The following is a 19,384-nucleotide window of genomic DNA, read 5'->3' as shown; positions in this document are numbered from 1 at the left end:
GTAAGAATGGGTCCCCTCTCCCCCAAAGTAAGGGTATGTAGAGATTTGTCAAACCCCCCTCCCCCTCGGGACCCTTACCTAATTAATAAATGGCCCCTAATGATTTGTCGAGTACGCCTCCTTTCCCTGGTGTTTGGAATTCTTATCTTTGACGTTTTTCCTCAGTGTAGGTGACCTTGCTGTTCTGGTGACGTAATAAGGTTTCCGGTTCCTTGTCTATTTCTTCCTTTCATTTTTCGTTCAATTGTCGTTTGGTTTACATTGGTGAACTATTCATATCTTCTTTTTATGCACTGATGAAGGAGCTTGCATTCTCCCCGAAACAGCTGTTTGCTGAGTTTTTAACTCTTTTTTTTCAAATGCTTTTATTTGTATTTTATTCACGTTGTGTCATTTTACGTAATTACAAGTGCATTTGTTGCCTCCAATCCCATCTCCAAGTGAATAAATATAGGTTTATTCTGCATACTATAATGAAACTGCAAAAATGAATGAGTAGTAGTGTCAGAATTGGAATTAATATGCGAAGAATTTAAATTGCACTTTTTTGAGGTTACAAGTTATATCCCCAATCTGCATTGAATATCTTTTCTATTTTCTTACTAGTTCTTTAAAAAACATAACAATTATTTTGCTTTAACTTTTTACATAATTCATATGATAGTATTAGGGGGAAAAAATAACATTTAGCTTCTTTTGAACGTCGATAACGAAATCCTTTTACCTGAAAAAAATAAATATTGATATATAAACCTCTTTTGTATACTATGTATTAACAAGAAGTTCTGTCTAGAACTAGACGAGCCTACTTTCCCGGATACCCATACTACTTTCTAGAACCTAATCAACATTCTCAAAAGTAGCTAAAATCGCAAATTTTTTTAAACATATTTTTAAAACACTAAAAGCTGATTTCTAGGAATAAAATATTCCTCACTCATCTAAAAAAATTAGATGCGTAAAATAAAAAGCAGCAACTTTTAAACAAAGCAGCTAATACACTTTTTTCCATTAAAAAAATCTTTATCAGCTTTCAAAACGAAAAAATATTAATTAAAATTAATAAGCTCATTAAAATTAATTCATCATATCCAAAAAAAAAAAATCGTTTCTTTTTCCCCTGTTGCCAAAAACAATTTTTTAAATGAATTAATGCACTTACCAAAATAAATAAAAACCATAAAATGTCAACTTAAAGAAATAATTTTCATTGTCAAAAAAAAAAAAAAAAAAATCGTCTGCACATATCTTTATGTAGAAACATAAATGACTTCAAGTTTATTCGCCGAAAACTGAATACCTAAATTAAAACTTTAGCATGAAAATAAAAACAAGTCATATAAGCAATAATCATTTCACAGTCAAAACCATAGCTGCGGAGTCGGAGTCAATCTCATTTTGGGGTAAAGGAGTCGGAGTCGAATATCTAAGAATCGGAGTCAGTCATTTGTCCTCCGTGTATAAATTTTTGCCGAAGCTACGAAGTCAGAATCGAAGTCGGGGAGTCGGAGTCCGATTAATTATTGGGCACAGGAGTCGGAGTTGGGGTCAAGTGCCCCTAAATTCTCGGAGTCAAAGTCTGGAGTTTGGCATCAAAAGCTATTTCCAACAAAATTTGTTTGAAGTAAATCCGCCTTCAAGTACGGAATCTACATTGACATTTAGTTTTCCCGTAGCCGCTAATGTTAAGGGATTTGAACTGTTCAAAATTGAACGGAAAATTGTTCAAATCAAAAAGATATTTTAGATACAAGTTTTTCATCAAACGCTTTTTCCTACAAAGTTTGTTTGAAGCAAATTCGCCTCATGGTTCAGAATTGCCTTTAATTACCCCGTAGGCGCTAATGTTAAGTTTTTTTGAACTGTTCAAAATTGAACAAAAAATAGTTCAAATCAAAAAGTAAAATATGGGAGTGAAATGTCCTCGCCGAGATCTTTCGAACAAAGAAAAGTTTGTTTGAATCGGACTATTCATTCAAAAGTTATTGGGGGGGACAGACAGACCGACAGACATTTTTCCCCATCTCAATACCCTACTTTCCAATTTTTAATTTTTCGATATTTATTCAATTATTTTATTTATTTTTGACTTTTTTTTTGTTTTTTGCGATATTTTTAAGATGCATTAAGCCTCAGGGTTCTGGCCAGAGGATATTTGGGTCCGTTAACGGACCCTTCACAAAAATCCGATCAACCAAAACGGACCTTTCACAAAATTCCGATCAAACAAAGCGGACCTTTAACAAAATCCTGATCAAACAAAACGGACCCTTCTCAAAATTCTGATAAACAAGATCGGATCTGTCAAATTGTTTATTGAAAGAGCAAATCTGAAAGCAAAATAATGCATATTTCTGTGTATAAACCGATAATTTTTGGAACCTTTTTTTAAGTCAAATTAGAGGGATCAGCTTATACAAAATCGGCTAATTTTGAAAAAAAAAAAAAAAATCGGCACTCTTGGAATGCTCCTGCAAGCGATAAATAATGGTTACTGCCAAATAAATATAATGGTTGTTTGTTTTATCACAGCTAATTAGCAGCGGTGTTTTTGTAAACTTTTCTGAAAAGGCATTGGTAAGCACTTTTCTCCGCTCATGATTTAATAAAAAATAATAATATATATCTGCGAAATGAACTTAGAACTGCAAAGGGATAGTAAGGGTGAGGAAAAAATATGATCCCTTCAGATAGTGTTACCAACTTCAAAATTATCACCACTTAGCGTCTGGCTTTGAACCTTTATAATGACTTGATTAGAAAATATTCTCATCATTTTGCCAGCTTGTCAATATTTGCGTTTTTACGGTGGTGCGGTGAGATGTTTAATGTTTAATTGTTATTTTGGGAGAAAATTATATGGGTTTTGATTTTTCGATGCTAACAAGGATGATTAACTTTAAATAAACTCTTTTAATTACCGTTTTTTTTTTCTTTAGATGTCTACATTTTGAAAAATGCAATCTTTTAACATCCGATATGAGAATCACATTTTGTTCTTTTTTCAAGCTAACTTCGCTTTACTAGGATTCAAATAAATGAAAAGTCTCTTTATTTCTGTTACAACTCTCATTTCAAGTTTTTAAAGCAAAATTCCATTTTCTGTTATGAGTCAAAACTTAAAATGCTAAATAGATGGTTTATTTTATTTTATTTTTTGGGTGAACTGTGTCCACAGATATTAATGATATGTTTATTATAGGACTCTAAAATGCAATTTTAAAATAATTTTATCAAAAATATTTCTTTTACAAGCTGTTTTTATACTTTTGATGCCTTCACTTTGAGAATTGCGATCTCTTTGCTTCCGCTATGGGAATCCGATTTTTCGAATTTTTAATGATTATTACGCTTTGTTAAGAGGTAAACAATTGAAATATCTTTTTATTTTTGTTAAAATCACGGAATTTAGAAGTTTTAAACCAAATTCTGTGCTTTTTAAGAGTGTCTTGGGTCAAAAAGTTGAATGCTGAACCCTATTCTGAATTTTATTTTATTCATTTATATTTTTGTTACAATTATTTTAAGTGCTGTACAGAAATATATCTAGTATAATTTAACATAATGTAGAATGGTAGATAAATATTGATACTTGAAAGAGCGATGCTCCCCCCCCCCCCCCCCCCCCCGCCAAATATCAGAAAAAAAATCCAGAATGATTTTCTCGACGTAGAAGAGGAAAACACTCAACTTTAAGTTTAATTGATGCTGTTTGTGCCATCTCTAAATTCTAAAATTTGTTTTAACAAAAAAAAAAAAAAAATTTTTTTTTTTTGCGAATTTTTTTGATTTTTCACAAAATTAATTCATTTTTCACAAAATTATTTGATTTTTCACAAAAAACGGACCCTGTGAAAAATCCTGGACAGACCCCTGAGCCTTCTTTCATGCTTTTTTCTTCTTTTTCTGACTTTTACTGGGAAAGTAGGCTAAAAAGGTGTTAGGCCATTTCACAGTATTTCGGAAAAATGTAGTAGTCCATAACATGAAACTTTTTTTGCCATAACTATTTAAATTACTGTGTGATTTGCGAATTATTGTAATTTGAGTTTGTGTGTTGGTAGGACAAACTGAAAATAAAATATGGTGCTAATCAAACAGCAAATTAAAAAGTTATAGCAAAAAAGGTCATATTACAGACTCTACATAAATGTCCAAAATACCGTGACATGACCCTGTTCCAAAATTAAGGCACGTTTGTCCATTTTGAACCCAGAGGCATATTTGGATGTGAAGCTGTTTGGGACTTTTCAAAACTAGCCGCCCTATGTTAAAGAACTGAGAAGTAGTAGGAATTTAGCAAAGTCTCAACTGTTTCAAACGTAGAGACGGAGATATCTCAAGTTCCTGTTTTTGGAAGGAGTAATTACCTACTAATATATGAGCACACATTTCGCGTCGTACGAATCGCGTTGTACACAAAGAAAAAAAAATGCAATTAATCTTTTTAATCGCTTATTAAATAGGTTAGGTATGTATGAAAGTATTGCTTTAATCTAATCATATTGAAGCAATTAATCCTTGTTATCCACTTGGCAGAGATTTTCTGTTGATATTTTTATTTAATAAGTTCGAAATATGAATTCTTCGGTGGTCCCTGAGTAGGTCTCATGTTTGTTTATGATTTTTTTCTTTAAACTGTGCTTTGCCGTGGGTTACACTTTTGTTCCCATTAAAAAAAGTTCTAAAGGTACATTTCGATTGCAAGTATTTTAGTTATCTTAATGTAATAAAGGTTAACAGATATTCCTAAATAATATTTTAAGATTGATGCTTTTAAAATATTACAGAAAGAATCCTTTTTGTCAGTGTTATTCCATTTGTTCATTTGTTTTTAACTTTTAAGGTTGCGAAGATTTTCCTATTTCTTCTACACATCCTTTTAATTTAGGTAAAAATCAGGGAAATGGGTTCCCCCCCCCCCCTTAAAAGTTGGAAGATGTAGCTCTAAAACGCCATTTTAGATGATCTTTGGTGACGATAAGGGAATGGGAGGTTCTGGAACTTTCCGAAAGTTTTCGAATTTGAAGTCTGAAAAACGTTATGATAGGTCATCTTTTGTATAGTTGGGGGCTCAAAGACTTTCCATCGCCAGTTTTTTTGAAATGATACGATTCGGGGAGCCCTCTCCTTTTTTTATTTATTTTTTTCTAAATTGGAGTTCTAAAAAGCAATCTAGACTACGTTGGAGAAAAAAAAAATTAAACGAAGGGAAGGTACAGGGGCCTTTAGCTGGAAATTTTGGCGACTCTTAAAAAGGCGATTGTAGACTCTGTTTTGACGGTAGCGTTAAGAGCCCGAGAAGTCTTCGAAAGTGAAGCTCCAAAGCGCAGTTTTTGATTTTCTTAATTTAGGGGGGGGGGAGTTCTCACGGTAGTTACAATTCGAGGCTTTCTTTATCGGAAGTTTTTCTAAAAGTTCCTAAAACATAATGCTATCTTGGTGATGTCTCCCCCCCCCCTTCCCACCTAGCTACATCTCCATCCTAGTTTACTATCTTTAATATCAAAAACGCTGTGTAAAATTTCACACACAGTTTTTCTTTTCTAAAACAATTTGATTATCTATGCTGAAAATTTTAATTATCACTCATATATATATATATATATATATATATATATATATATATATATATGAGTGAAATCAGGTACTAATCAGGGTTGCCAGGGGCTGAAAGGTGCCTAAAAATGAATAATTTACCCTCATCGAGTTTCCAAAAATCGTTATCATAAATGAAGAATAAAAGATGGAAATAAAACGCTAAACTAACGTTGCCTACCTTTTTTTTTTCGGCTTCTAATCAGGGTTGTCAGGGGAGAAAAGGTTTTCAATGATTGACATAATTATATATATTTTTTATATATATATATATATTTTCTTTTTTTGAAATTCAAACTTCTGCTGCCCCAGAAATTTTAAAATTTTGAACTGAAAGTATATATTGAATCGATATCTAGGGTCACTGTTTTACTTTATTTTATTTTAACTATCATTACTCCCTAAATCTCTTGATAATGTTTTTCCTGTTTTTACGTTTAAACTATCCGCGTTGACATCTCTTCACTTTTAAACCTCTCTCTATCTCTCTCCATCTCTACCTTAACTTAAAATAAATTTCGGCAATCCATGTTTCTCCACTTTACTGCGATTTTCGTGTTGATACATACTTTGATATAAAAAATTCGAAATATGAATTCTTTGATGCCCCGTGTTGAAGGTATCATATTTATTACTAGTGGCACCTGCACGGCTTTGCCCGTAGTAGAAAATTAAAAGGTCTTTTGGTTCGCCTGTATATTTACAAATAATGTAATGATGAATTTCTCGCCAATTGGCTTGCCCACGTTACGGTTCCATGTTATGATTACTTTGTAATTTACTCGTCCATCTTATGATAATTTTCCTCGGGAAAAATGTTTTTAAAATTGGAATAGAAAAAGAACAAAATCGAATTTTTGAAAAATCGCTTCGAGGTGCACACCCCCATGCTACAAACTAATTCTGTGCCAAATTTCATGAAAATCGGCCGAATGGTCTAGGCGCTATGCGCGTCATAGAGATCCTGACATACAGAGAGATATCCAGGCAGAGAGACTTTTCAGCGTTATTATTAGTAAAGATGAATTCTCCCTGACTGAGCCTTGCCATTGGTTTCACTTTTGTTTCTGTTAAAAAAGTTTGAAAACGTACCTTTCGGTTCCAGTTGTTTTAGTTACTTTTATGTAATAAATTGTTAACGGATATTCCAAATAATTTAAAATGCGTTCTCTTTTAACCTTTTCTTGAAAAAAAATCCTTTTTGTCATATTAGTCTATAAGGAAAACGACTCCGATCGCCATCTTTGAATAAAATAGCTTTGAGGATTGCCTCCCTATAATATCCCCCATTATATAATAAGGTATATCTTTTTTTTATATTTAATTTGACTTGCGCATTTGAGATGTATGTACTTACACCCAAGAAATTCATTCCTGTGTTTTTTTTAAGGTTTTCCTATTGGGAAACGAGCTTTAAAGTTTGAAAAAAAGGTAAAAACGTCAATTTCCAACGAATTTTAGCAAAATACAAATGTCTAAAATTCTTGTTTCAATGTCATTCAAATGCTTCCTTTTAACACTATTTTCACGTGACGTCATGGTTAACTTCCTTTACAGTTTTTAGTTCGCGAATAAACCGTACATTTTCGTGAAATCAACCAAAAGATGTCCCCCCCCCCCCCCCCCACCATTATCCCAAGTGCGCACGTCAATGTTAAGAAAAATAAAATAAAATATATCATACCCTATTGTATTGCCATAAACAACATTCCCAGCCGTGCAGCAAACCGCACGTTCTTATAGTACGACTCGTACTATAAGACCTCGTACTGTACGAGGTCTCACTAGGCTTGATCTACCCTCATCGAGTTTTCTAAAGTTATTAATAAAACGTGAAAGTAAGAATTTCTACCTCTTTCACGTGAACTAATCAGGGTTGTCAGGGGCTGAAAGGTGCCTAAAAATGAATAATTTACCCTCATCGAGTTTCCGAAAATCGTTATCATAAATGAAGAATAAAAGATGGAAATAAAACGCTAAACTAAGGTTGCCTACCTTTTTCGGCTTCTAATCAGGGTTCTCAGGGGAGAAAAGGTTTTCAATGATTGACATAATTCGCCCCTCATCGAGTTTACGGAAATTGTTGTCATAAATAAAGAATAAAAGCTGTAAATAAAACGCTAAAGTAAGGTTGCCTACCTTTTTCCTGTCCCTAAGCAGGGTTGCCAGAGGATAAAAAGTGCCCAAAAATGAGTAATTTACCCTCTTCGTGTTTCCAAAAATTGTTGTCATAAATGGAGACTAAAAGCTGTAAAGAAAACGTTAAAGTAAAGTTGCCTACCTGTTGTGTGTGAACTAATCAGGGTTGCCAGCGGCTACAAGGTGCCCAAAAATGACTAATTTACCCTGATCGAGTTTTTAAAAATTGTTGTCCATAAATGAACAGTAAAAGCTGTAAAGAAAACGTTAAAGTAAGGTTGGTTACCTGTTGCGTGTGAACTAATCAAGGTTTCCAGGTGCTAAAAGGTGTCCAAAAAAGAGTAATTTATTCTCATCGAGTTTCCACAGGAGTTATATAAAAAATGTAGGTGAAAATATTACAAAACCGATGGTGCTCCAATCATAGGGGACCCTATGATTGGGGCACTTTTGCTTAGGAAACCCTATACCATCGGTTTTGTAATATTTTTACCTACACTTTTGATACTACTTATGTGGAAGCTCGATGAGGGTAAATTTCTCAGTTTTGGGCACCTTTTAGCCCCTGACAACTCTGGTTAGGGAGCGGAAAAGGGTAGGCAAACATATTTTAACGTTCTCTTTACAGCTTTTACTCTTCATTTATGACAACAATTTTTGGAAACTCGATGAAGGTAAATTACTCATTTTTGGGCACTTTTCAGCCTCTGGCAACCCTGCTTAGCGACAGGAAAAAAGTAGAACCTTAGTTAAGCGTTTTATTTACAGTTGTTACTCTTCATTTATGACAACAATTTCCGGAAAATCGATGAGGGGTAAATTATCTTCCTCATTGAAAATCTTTTACCCCCTGATAACTCTGATTAGGGAGCCGAAAAGGGTAGGCAACCTTGATTCAGCGTTTCATTTCCATCTTTTACTCTTCATTTTCACGATTTTGGGAATCTCAATGAGAGTTAAATTACTCATTTTTGGGCTCCTTTCAACCCCTGGCAACCCTGATTAGGTCACCTGAAAGAGGTAGAAGTTCTTACTTTCACGTTTTATTTACAACTTTTACTCTTAATATATGGAAACAATTTTAGGAAACTCGATGAGGGCAGGTCAAGCCTAGTAGGATCTTAGACTATTATCACACTCTGCAGTTTTTCCATTGATTTTTGTCAACTATGTAAGCTCAGATCTTTTGTAATTTTAACTAGTGCTTGTAAAACACAACTGGCTATTTTTTTTTTTTTTTTTGACTGGCTTTATATGCTCTACATTTAATTTTCCTCTTTTCAGGTATTCTACTCTTGTGGGAAATGTCTGAAATAATCGAAAATTCGAGAGTGTACAAAATTTCAAAAAATGATATTAGATTGTTAATGCAAAAGAGAGGTGATGAATTGTTGAAAATTCTCCCAAGGAATGCGTATGGACTTGAATCTTATTTGTATGATCTTGCCAAAAACTTAAATAAAATTGATTTGAAATTGATTGACAATATTTTACAAGTTTTAAAAGAAGCTTGCTCCAAGCCCCCTACGGGGATGCAGGGATTGTTAAGAAAATATCTAAGATTATTGATGGACTGCGAATCCTTTTTGTTTGTCTTGATTCCAAGTGCTATCGGTAAACTTTTTGAAAAGAAACACAAAGAAATCAATTTAATTTTGTTCTTAAGAAATTATATTTTTATCTTGCACAATATTTTAAAATATTATCCTTGTTCGAAGATTGTAGATGAAGCTTTTCCTCGGGTGCAGAATTATATGAATAGATTGAACGAAACAAAATCAGCTCCTGACGATATTGCTAAAGAGTTTTCTCAACTTAAATTGGCTGTCGACAACTATCAAAAAGAGACCAACTCGAGTGATGACGAGGCTGATGCAGAAACGTTCCGCGAACTTTCTGTTGTACCCAAGTACAATGACATTGTGAACTGTGAGCTATCTGATGTCCCCATAAATATAATCGACAGACCATATAAAAGTGTGAGTCATTACCTCAGTGTTCATTTTCGCTTGATGCGAGAAGATATGCTCCGTAAATTTCGGGAAGTTGTTCAAATATGCATTGAACGTGGTAGTTCACCTCAGAATCAAGAAGATTTTAATCTGTATCAGAGCGTTTCAATCGGGTTTCCTCCAAAATACACAACAAGAGGAATCATGTATGATATCCAACTGTCTTCGTCTAAGAAAGTTAACTGGGCTAGCAAACAGATCCTGACTCCTGGTACTTTATTGTGTTTTACTGCAGACTCATTTCGGTCGGTAGTTTTTGCTTCAGTGTCCACTGGTCCCAAAATGAGCAGCAGTAACGTCAAAGAGGCTCGTTTGACCATTAAGTTGGAGGACGACACGTTCCTAGATGAACTCTCCGATGAATCTTATCTGATAATAGAGCCCAGTGCCTTTTTTGAATGCTACAAACATGTACTGTATTCAATAAAAGATTTTTCCGAAGCAAATTTTCCGTTAGCCGATATTATTGCATACCTTGACTTTGAGAACCCTGAGCCAGAGTATCTGAAGGACTCCGATTATGAATTTTGTCTGCATGAATGTTGTGAGAAGGAAACCGAAAACGATTTGCATCCCTGCAAAAATTTCAATCCTCTCAAATTCGATGATTGGCCATCTGCTGAGGAGTTGAAACTTGATGAGCAGCAGTTTGAAGCTTTTCGAGTTGCTCTTACGAATAAGGTAGCTGTGATTCAGGGCCCTCCTGGCACAGGCAAAACATATATAGGAGTGAAAATCGTTAAAGCTCTGTTGGATTGTGTTCCTTTCAAACCCATTGTGATTTGCTGTATGACGAATCATGCGTTGGATCAGTTCCTGGAACGTATCCTTCAACATACCGAAAAAGTGGTCAGATTAGGGGGTCAAAGTCAGAGTGTCACTCTTCAACCATATGTGTTGAGCTCGTATGAAATGGCCATTAGAAAATATCGTGAGTGCGATGGTAAGTACAAAATTACTGACAAATTAATCAAAAAGTCCATAAGTTTGTTAGAAAAAATGTGTCCATTTTTGTTAAATTCGAAAGCGGAAAGTAATAAAAGCGAGGAGGAGCAATTACTTGCACTCCAAATAAGAGGACTGTGCAGGCAATTAAATGAAAACTATAGTATTTTCTGTCTATGTAAGGAAAAATATTTAGATGAAACTGCTTTGAATCACATTATTCCTTCTGAGCAAAAGGATGAACTTTGTAAAGGATCTGCTAGTCATGGAAAATTATTGGCTTTAAAAATGTTAGAATGGTTGTGCCAGTCCCGTGATAAAGTTCTTTACGAAGAGTGCAAAAAACGTTTCTCTAAACAGTCGACAAAACAAAAGTCTTCCAATAATAGTGCTGAAAACCGGTTATGGAGTTTAACTTTAACTGAAAGATTTCGACTGCTTTACATCTGGAGACAGGAATGCTTGGAAATTCTGAAAAATAAAATAGCTGAAAACTTAACGCTTTATCAAGAACTGCTGCGAAAGCGTGGAAGGGAAAATGGTGAGGACCCAATAATTATGCAATGTGCTGACGTAATAGGAGTTACGTCAACTGGTGCTTCAAAATACAAAGATTTAATCAGGCACTGTTACCCGAGGATTCTTATTGTGGAGGAAGCTGCAGAAGTATTGGAAGCACACATTATCGCAGCTTTAGTCCCCTCTGTGGAACACATGATTCTCATTGGAGATCACAAGCAATTGCGACCTTTGCCTGCCGATAACGACTTAAGTGAGAATTATAATCTAAAAATTTCTATGTTTGAGAGACTGTTTGAAAATAAAGCCCCTTCAGCAACTTTAGTGTCTCAACACCGGATGAAACCGTGCATTGCAGAGCTCTTGGTGCCAGGAATTTATGATGAGCTGAAAAGTTATGAAAATGTGTATGCGTACGAAGACATTAGAGGTTTTGCATCTAGCATGTATTTTCTCAATCACAATGAATTTGAAGATACCCACTCATCTGGGAAAAGTTCTTCGAACAAGTACGAATGTAGATTAATTATTAGTTTAGCAAAGTATCTTCTTGCGCAAAGTTATTCAAATGATAAAATTACGATTCTGGCGACTTATGCCGCTCAAGTTGCACTTATAGGAAAAGAGTTAGAAGCTGAGAAACTTGAAATTAAGGTCACAACGGTTGATAATTATCAAGGAGAAGAAAATGATGTTCTTCTAATATCATTTGTGCGAAGCAATTTTTCAATGATTGGTTTTCTCAAAGAAAGTAACCGGGTGTGCGTCGCACTATCTCGAGCAAAGTTGGGAATGTTCTGTGTTGGAAATTTCAAACTGTTTTCTAGTAAAAGTCCCTTGTGGAGCGGAATTCTTGAAAAACTTGAATCAAATAATATGACTGGAGACACTATCCCTTTGCAGTGCAACCGCCATAAAATTCCTAAACATGTAAGAAGTCCCGAGGAAATACTTGCTTTTCTAAATGACGGTTGTCGGGAAAAATGTAGTTACAAACTTCCTTGTGGACATGAATGCGAAGAATCCTGCCATTTTTATGATCCTGAGCATTTGAAATATTATTGCAAAAAGCCATGTGAGAAATACATCGACGAAACCAGGATTTGCCCTCGACTATGCTTTCAACCATGTAAGAAATCGAAAAAATATGTTTTTGAACTGCCGTGCGGGCATGTTTCTTCCGGAAGAGATGGAAATATTTCTGTTGAGAATATCAAGTGCATGGTAGAAGTACAAACACGCTTACCTTGTGATCATGTTGCCACTTTGCCCTGTTTTGTTGATGCAAGTAGGCATCAATGTGAAAAATTAGTTCGGGTTACTCTTTCATGTGGCCACACAAAGCAAGTGGTTTGTTCGAAAAAAGATAATTCCCACCACGTGTGTTTCGAGTCGGAGCAGAAAGCAGGTCCCTGTGGCCACATCGTTTATGTGCCTTGTAGCTTGAGTCTACAAGATTATGAAATCGTAGCTTTTTGTGAAAAAAGTTGTGATACTCTTCTGGAATGTGGGCATGAATGTCTGAGTTACTGCCGGGTTTGTTATGACACTGAAATTCATGGTTTGTGTTCTTTGAAATGCGAGAATAAGTTATCGTGTGGGCATGACTGCTCTCGTCCTTGCGGAAGTCCGTGTGGTAGTTGTGAAGAAAAATGCTTTCTGTCATGCGTGCATCAGTATTGTATCAACAAATGTTTGCGACCGTGTGTGAAGTGCGAAAAAACATGTGATAGGGTATGTAAACATGCAAAATGTGATAAATTGTGCTTCCAAGACTGCTCCGTGGAAGCATGTGTTCAACCATGTGATGAAATTTTACCGTGTGGTCATGTGTGCTGTGGCCTCTGTGGCGACCCATGTCCTAACCTCTGTCGGGTTTGTCACAGAAATGACTTTGAGTCTGGCGATCCGGATACGGACAAGTATGTCATGCTGCATGATTGTCAGCACGTTGTTGAAGTTGATTCTTTGACGGAACACATTGGTGAGTCATTGGAACTGCTTCAATGGCCCTGTTGTCCAGTTTGCTCGGCAGTCATAAAAAGAAGCCAGCGGTTTAAAAGTGATCTGAATCAAGCCAAAAGATTTTGTATCGAAAGCAATGATACAGAAAAAGACGTAGAAGATATGAAATATAATTTGATTTCTATGTATGGAGATGATAACAATGTTCCCGCTCGCTTCCAAGACATTCACCAACAAATCAATAAGATTTTTTATCAAAAAGAGTTAGGTGTAGACGTGGTTTACATCTTGAGAGTTTGTATTGAATGTCTAGGTAAAATGGTAAAACTCAGTAAGAAATATGATGATTTGTCATTGCATGACAGTGAACTATTTGATACTTTGTTCCTATGGATTTTTAAGCATTTGACTAGTGCAAGTTACGAACAACTTACTGCAGTAGAAAAAGCCACTGAAAAGTTGTATGCCAAATACTTAAGTGAACAACCGTCACAAACAAACAAATTTAAGGGTTCCTCATAACATTCTCGACTCGTCTTTTCTTAACCGTTTTATAATTTTGAATTGGTTTGGAAAATACTTAAACTTGTTTAAATTATTACTTACTTGTTTTAATGTGCCAATTTTATGTCATGTTTGAATTAAATGAAAAAAAAAAGTTTGTCTTTTTCTAAATTTCTGTCATTTGTATCTATTAATAAATTTTTCCGTTATTTGTATCTAGTATTGAAAATTAAAGAAAATTCGATTTTTAAAAACATGCCTGTCATTTCAACTTCTTTCTATTTATGTATTAGCAATTCTTAAGTTAAATGAAAAATTATCATATAAGCTTTATGCTACATTATGATTAAAGTGAAAAACCAACGTAAATAACTTACAAATCTTGAAAAAAAAAAAAGTTCTTCAAAATTTGTGATTTATTTAGGGTGGTTTTTCACTTTAATCAATTCTTTATTTTTTTTTTTTTTTTTCAAATATATACATGCATGTTTAAAGGATTCTCATAGTTCATAAGCGCTTTTTTGCTTTGTAGCAGCACCCCAGAGAACGGCAAGATTTAAATGATGAATTAAGCAGCATGCATGGGCATCGGCAAGTATGGTCATATAAGTGATTGGATTCCTGACTGGATAATTCCACAAAATAAAAAATAATAGTAAAAGGCTATTGAAATTTTTCAGCAGTGAACAGGCCCGGCTGTATAGGGTAGGCGGCCGCCTAGGGAAGCAGATTTCAGGGAAGGCAAATTTCGAAATTGAAACTTTTTTGTTTCATTTTTACTTTCTTCTATATCTAATATATAGAAGAAAGTATTGGATTCGTGCAAATTTTCGAATTTTGACGGATTTGAACGTTTTGGGGTGTGCTGAGTCCATTTCGACTATTTTTGGAAAATGTCTGTCTGTCTGTGTGTATGTGTGTCACGTCTGTGTGTGACCAGTTTTTTGTGGCCGCTCTACAGCAAAAACTACCGCATGAAATCGAACGAAACTTGGTACACATATGTGCCCCTATGTGAACTTGTGCCCATTGGTTTTTGGCGCGAATTCCTCCAAGGGGGGTGGAGCAATGGGACGTTTTTTGAGTTACGAGTGATTGCTATTCCTCAGGAAGTAACTGGCGGAATCAAACAAAATTTGGTCCATATGTTGCCATTAACAGGAACAGGTGCTAATTCAATTTTGGTGTCAATAACTCAAACGGGGGCTGAGCTATAGAACGTTTTTTGTCGTGAATTGTGACTGCTGTATCTCAAGAAATAATGAACGGAATGAAAGAAAAATTTATCGGCAAGTAGCCCTTAGTGGGTATAAGAGTTGATTTTATTTTGGTGTCAACAGCTAAAAAGGGGGTAGCGCAATCGCCCGTTCTTTTTTTCCATTGTGAGTGCCCTATCTCAAGAAGTAATGCTACGTTCTGGTTGAAATTTGGAATATATGTGAATCCATATGTAAACAGGCTTTGGTTCAATTTTGGCGCCAATCGCGCCAAGAGGTGCTGATTTATTTTTATTATCATTATTTTTTAGCGAATAAAAATAGTTTTATTAATGCAACAATAAGAAAGATAAATCGTAATAGATTGTCGTCTGCATATTTCTCGTGATTTTAATTGTATGCAAATGATCGTAAATATTATCTCAATGATTTAAAATTTTTAACTGTTGCCATCTTATGTTTGTTAACAAATAAAATATTTGTAATTAATTCAATCAAGGCTTTTAAAATAACTTTCAATTTTCGCTCTTTGCTTTGCTTTTGCAATAATTCAGACATTGGGATGGTCGTCAAGTTTTTGCATGTGTAATTTCGTTTTTGTTGGGAATATTGCTTCCTCGTCAAGCATGGGGAGGGATCAGAAAAAAAGAAAGAAAAATATAGAAGAAAGTTTCGTGATGGCCACAACATACTAGTTAATATCTGTTTCAGTGCCATAAAATACGCAACTTTAATGTTAAAAAAAAATAATTTACAGTTTGAACCAGTGTTTGAATATACACAAAACATGTAGTAGTTTGGAATTCAACTAGAAATTCAGTTTCATTTGGGGGGGGGGGCGGCAAATTATGCGGTTTAAAAGTCTTTGAAAAATATTAATACATGTTTCAGTGCCACAAGACGCACTACTGTAATGTTAAATAACAGAATTTAAAAAAAAATACTCAACACTTTTCAAAATTCACTCAAAAGGACAAATTACGTTTCTGGGTCAGAAAGGACAATTTAAGTATTCATATTGTAACGGATTCGGTGCGACTTCCACTTTCTTGAAATGAAGACACAGTTCTTGATAAAAACACAGGAAATTTATTTACACTATGTACAGGAAAGATCTTCAACAACTGCCAAATTATTCATCAGCAATTAAGCAATTATCACACAACACCGTAAACTCAACGTTTACACACGTATTTACTTCCAAATACGAAAACAACACAGCGAAATGCCTCGCTATAAACAGAGCAAAAATCTTCTCAGTTCGAAATATCAATCGAAACTAACTGTTTATCCATCGCTAACGGCTTAAATACACCGAAAAGAAATTTCTCAAATATTCCACACGCTTCTGTAAAGTAGTAGACCGTTATCAATTTTTATCAATGAACAAAAAGGAAATAGGGGTCGTATACTTTAGCCATATGAAAAAGGGGTTGTATATTCATTACGGGAAACTATTTACAGGTTACGTTCCTACAATAATTACTATTTACAGAATTTGTAACATTGCCCCCTTCCTAAGGACTGCACGTCCCGGGCAGTACAATCCCCAGAAAGGGTGTCGAACTTCTATCAAAAGTTTACAAATATTCACATTAATTAATAACTAACAGATACATAGGAAACACAATAATAACAAGAAATATTACTAAACATTAAAAGCAAAAAAATTATCTACAACTTTTATGTTATCAACCATGGTTGTTTACATAATACTCATGAACTATGGCCATAGTATGGGGCTAACCGATCATAATGTACAACCCTAGGTTTTGCATTAGGTGATTTTTGGATCCTCACTACGACGTCATTCAGTCGGTTAAGGACTTTGTAGGGTCCATCCCAATGCGACTGCAATTTGGGTGACAGACCTTTCCGTCGGATGGGATTCCATAACCAAACCTTGTCGCCTTCGTTGAATTCATGTCCAGTAGACCTTGTGTCGTATCGGGTCTTCATCTTCTCCGCCGCGATGTTGATTCGCTCTCGTGCGAAGTTATGAACGTCTTCCAACCGGGCCTGGAGATCCTGGATGTACTCCTCAGGCGATGAAGGCGCATCCGGAGGACGACCGAAGACGAGATCACAAGGTAGCCGAAGCTCTCGTCCGAAGAGCATCTGAGATGGGGCATATCCGGTAGTCTCGTGGACAGCACTGCGGTAGGCCAGCAGGAACAAAGGCAGCTTCTTGTCCCAATCCTGTTGATTTCTGGAGACCATAAGTGAGAGATTATTCAGGATTGTGCGGTTAAATCTCTCCACCATGCCGTCCGATTGTGGGTGTAGTGGTGTTGTCCTAGTTTTCTCAATTCCAAGAATTTGACATAGGCCCTTAAAAACAGCAGAGATGAAATTCCTCCCTTGGTCGGAATGAATCTGCAAAGGTGTTCCATATCTCGAGATCCAATGTTGGACTAGAGTCTCTGCTACGGTGGTAGCTTCTTGATCTGGAATGGGATACGCTTCGGGCCATTTCGTGAAATAGTCGATGGAAACAAGAACGTATTTGTTCCCATCAGCAGTTCTTGGTAGAGGACCCAGGATGTCGATCCCAATTCGTTCGAAAGGAGCTCCAACGTTGTACAGATGTAGCTTCCCTCTGCTTCTCTTCTTCGGTCCTTTACGAGCAGCACAGGCGTCACAAGAATGGCACCACTTCTCCACGTCATCCTTCGCCTTGCTCCAGAAGAAGCGTTCCCGAACTTTATTGAGGGTTTTCAAGACACCAAAATGTCCTCCAGTCGCACTACTATGTATTTCTTTCAGAACATCTGAAATCCTTGATCGGGGAAGTAGTAACTGCCACCTAGATGTTTTGCCGTCGTCAGATTCCCATTTTCGGTGTAGCACGCCGTTCCGTAAATGGAGCGAGTTCCATAAAGCCCAGTATCTTTTTGTTGCAGGACTGAAGATGGAAACGTTCTGCCAGCTAGGTCGCCGACTGTCACTTTCCATGAACTCCAAAATTGGTTTTATGTCGGGGTCTTCAAGTTGATCTTTTCGAACTTGGTCGTCACTCCATGGATCAGGTTCTGATGATATTGGAGTCACTGTCACCTGATAGGCGGTAGGGCTAGTCGTTCCATACTGTTTCTCGATTCGGGAACAATAGTGGCAGTTCTCAGGACAGGGTCTCCTTGATAAAGCGTCAGCATTACCGTGAGATAACCCTTTTCGATGCTTGATCTCCATGTCATATTCCTGGAGCCGCTGTATCCATCTGGCTATCTGACCTTCCGGATTTTTGAAGTTCAAAAGCCAAGTTAATGAGGCATGATCTGTCCGAAGCAGAAATTTTCGGCCGTAAAGGTAATGATGGAAGTGTTCTACAGCTTTCACTATGGCCAGTAACTCCTTTCTGGTGACGCTGTAATTCCGCTCCGACTTTGATAAGCATTTGCTCCAGTAAGCGATGACATGTTCATTTCCGTCAATTTCTTGGGATAAAACAGCTCCGATGCCCTCGTTGCTCGCATCAGTGTCTAGGATGAAGGATTTTTCAGGCTGAGGATAGGCGAGGATAGGCGTTGATGTTAAAGCCTCCTTCAGTCGTAGAAATGCATCTTCGCATTCTTTGGACCATTCAAACTTTTGCTTGCTCTCCGTCAGCTTATGCAAAGGTCGTGCAATGTTGGAAAAACCCTTCACAAACTTCCTATAGTACGTGCAGAGCCCCAGGAAACTTCGCAGCTGATGGATGTTTTCGGGACGACTCCAACTCTTGACCGCAGATACCTTCTCTGGATCGGTTTGCACACCCTCAGAAGAGATGATGTGACCAAAATAGTTCACTTCCCGGCGGAACAAATTACATTTGGACGGACTTAACTTCAGATTGGCTTCCTTAAGCTTTTGCAGCACCTTCCTAAGATTTGCCAGATGTTCTTCGAAACTGCGTCTCACGATGATGATATCGTCTAAGTGGATCAGACAGGATTCGTAGGAAAGTCCTCTTAACACTGTCTCCATAAGACGCTCGAACGTAGCTGGTGCATTGCAGAGGCCGAAGGGCATCACTTTAAACTGCCATAAGCCTTGTCCAGTTGTAAATGCTGTCTTCTCTCGGTCATCAGGGTGTAGCTCAACCTGCCAGTAGCCGCTCTTCAAGTCCAGGGTCGAAAACCACTTGTGTCCGGAAAGAGTGTCCAAGGTGTAGTCTATCCGTGGAAGAGGGTAACTGTCTTTCTTGGTGATTTCATTCAGCCGTCGGTAATCGACACAAAATCTGGTGGAGCCATCTTTCTTTCGGACTAAGACGATGGGAGAAGCCCAAGGACTGGATGACGGTTCGATTACATCATTCTCCTTCATCTCTTTCAGGAGGGTCTCAACCTCTTCCTTCTTTGCGAACGGTAGTCGTCTTGGATGCTGTTTAATAGGGAGGTGTTCTCCAGTGTAAATCCTATGCTGCGTTAAATTCGTACGGCCGACATCCTCCGATGCTGATGAAAACAGATGCTTGAAGTCATCCACCAATTGTTCCGC

At 36.5% G+C, this 19,384-nt stretch overlaps 2 protein-coding genes across 2 annotated transcripts in view; both read left to right on the top strand.

Moving 5' to 3' along the window:
* The window catches only part of LOC129233553 (protein ABHD11-like), a 104,002-nt gene that overhangs the window by 9,879 nt on the left and 74,739 nt on the right, over positions 1–19,384 (top strand). The window lies entirely within an intron of this gene.
* Positions 9,027–13,889, top strand: LOC129233542 (NFX1-type zinc finger-containing protein 1-like). The gene has a single exon (XM_054867557.1). The coding sequence runs from the start codon at positions 9,042–9,044 to the stop codon at positions 13,698–13,700; it is 4,659 nt and encodes a 1,552-aa protein (XP_054723532.1). The 5' UTR covers positions 9,027–9,041; the 3' UTR covers positions 13,701–13,889.

Source organism: Uloborus diversus, chromosome 1 (assembly GCF_026930045.1).
Source record: "Uloborus diversus isolate 005 chromosome 1, Udiv.v.3.1, whole genome shotgun sequence".
NCBI classification, from domain to species: Eukaryota; Metazoa; Arthropoda; class Arachnida; order Araneae; family Uloboridae; genus Uloborus; species Uloborus diversus.
This window is presented reverse-complemented; position numbering and strand designations above follow the sequence as displayed.

Bases quoted from the DNA above. Each gene is read 5' to 3' on its own strand.
- LOC129233542 (XM_054867557.1), top strand. From the start codon at position 9,042: ATGTCTGAAATAATCGAAAATTCGAGAGTGTACAAAATTTCAAAAAAT.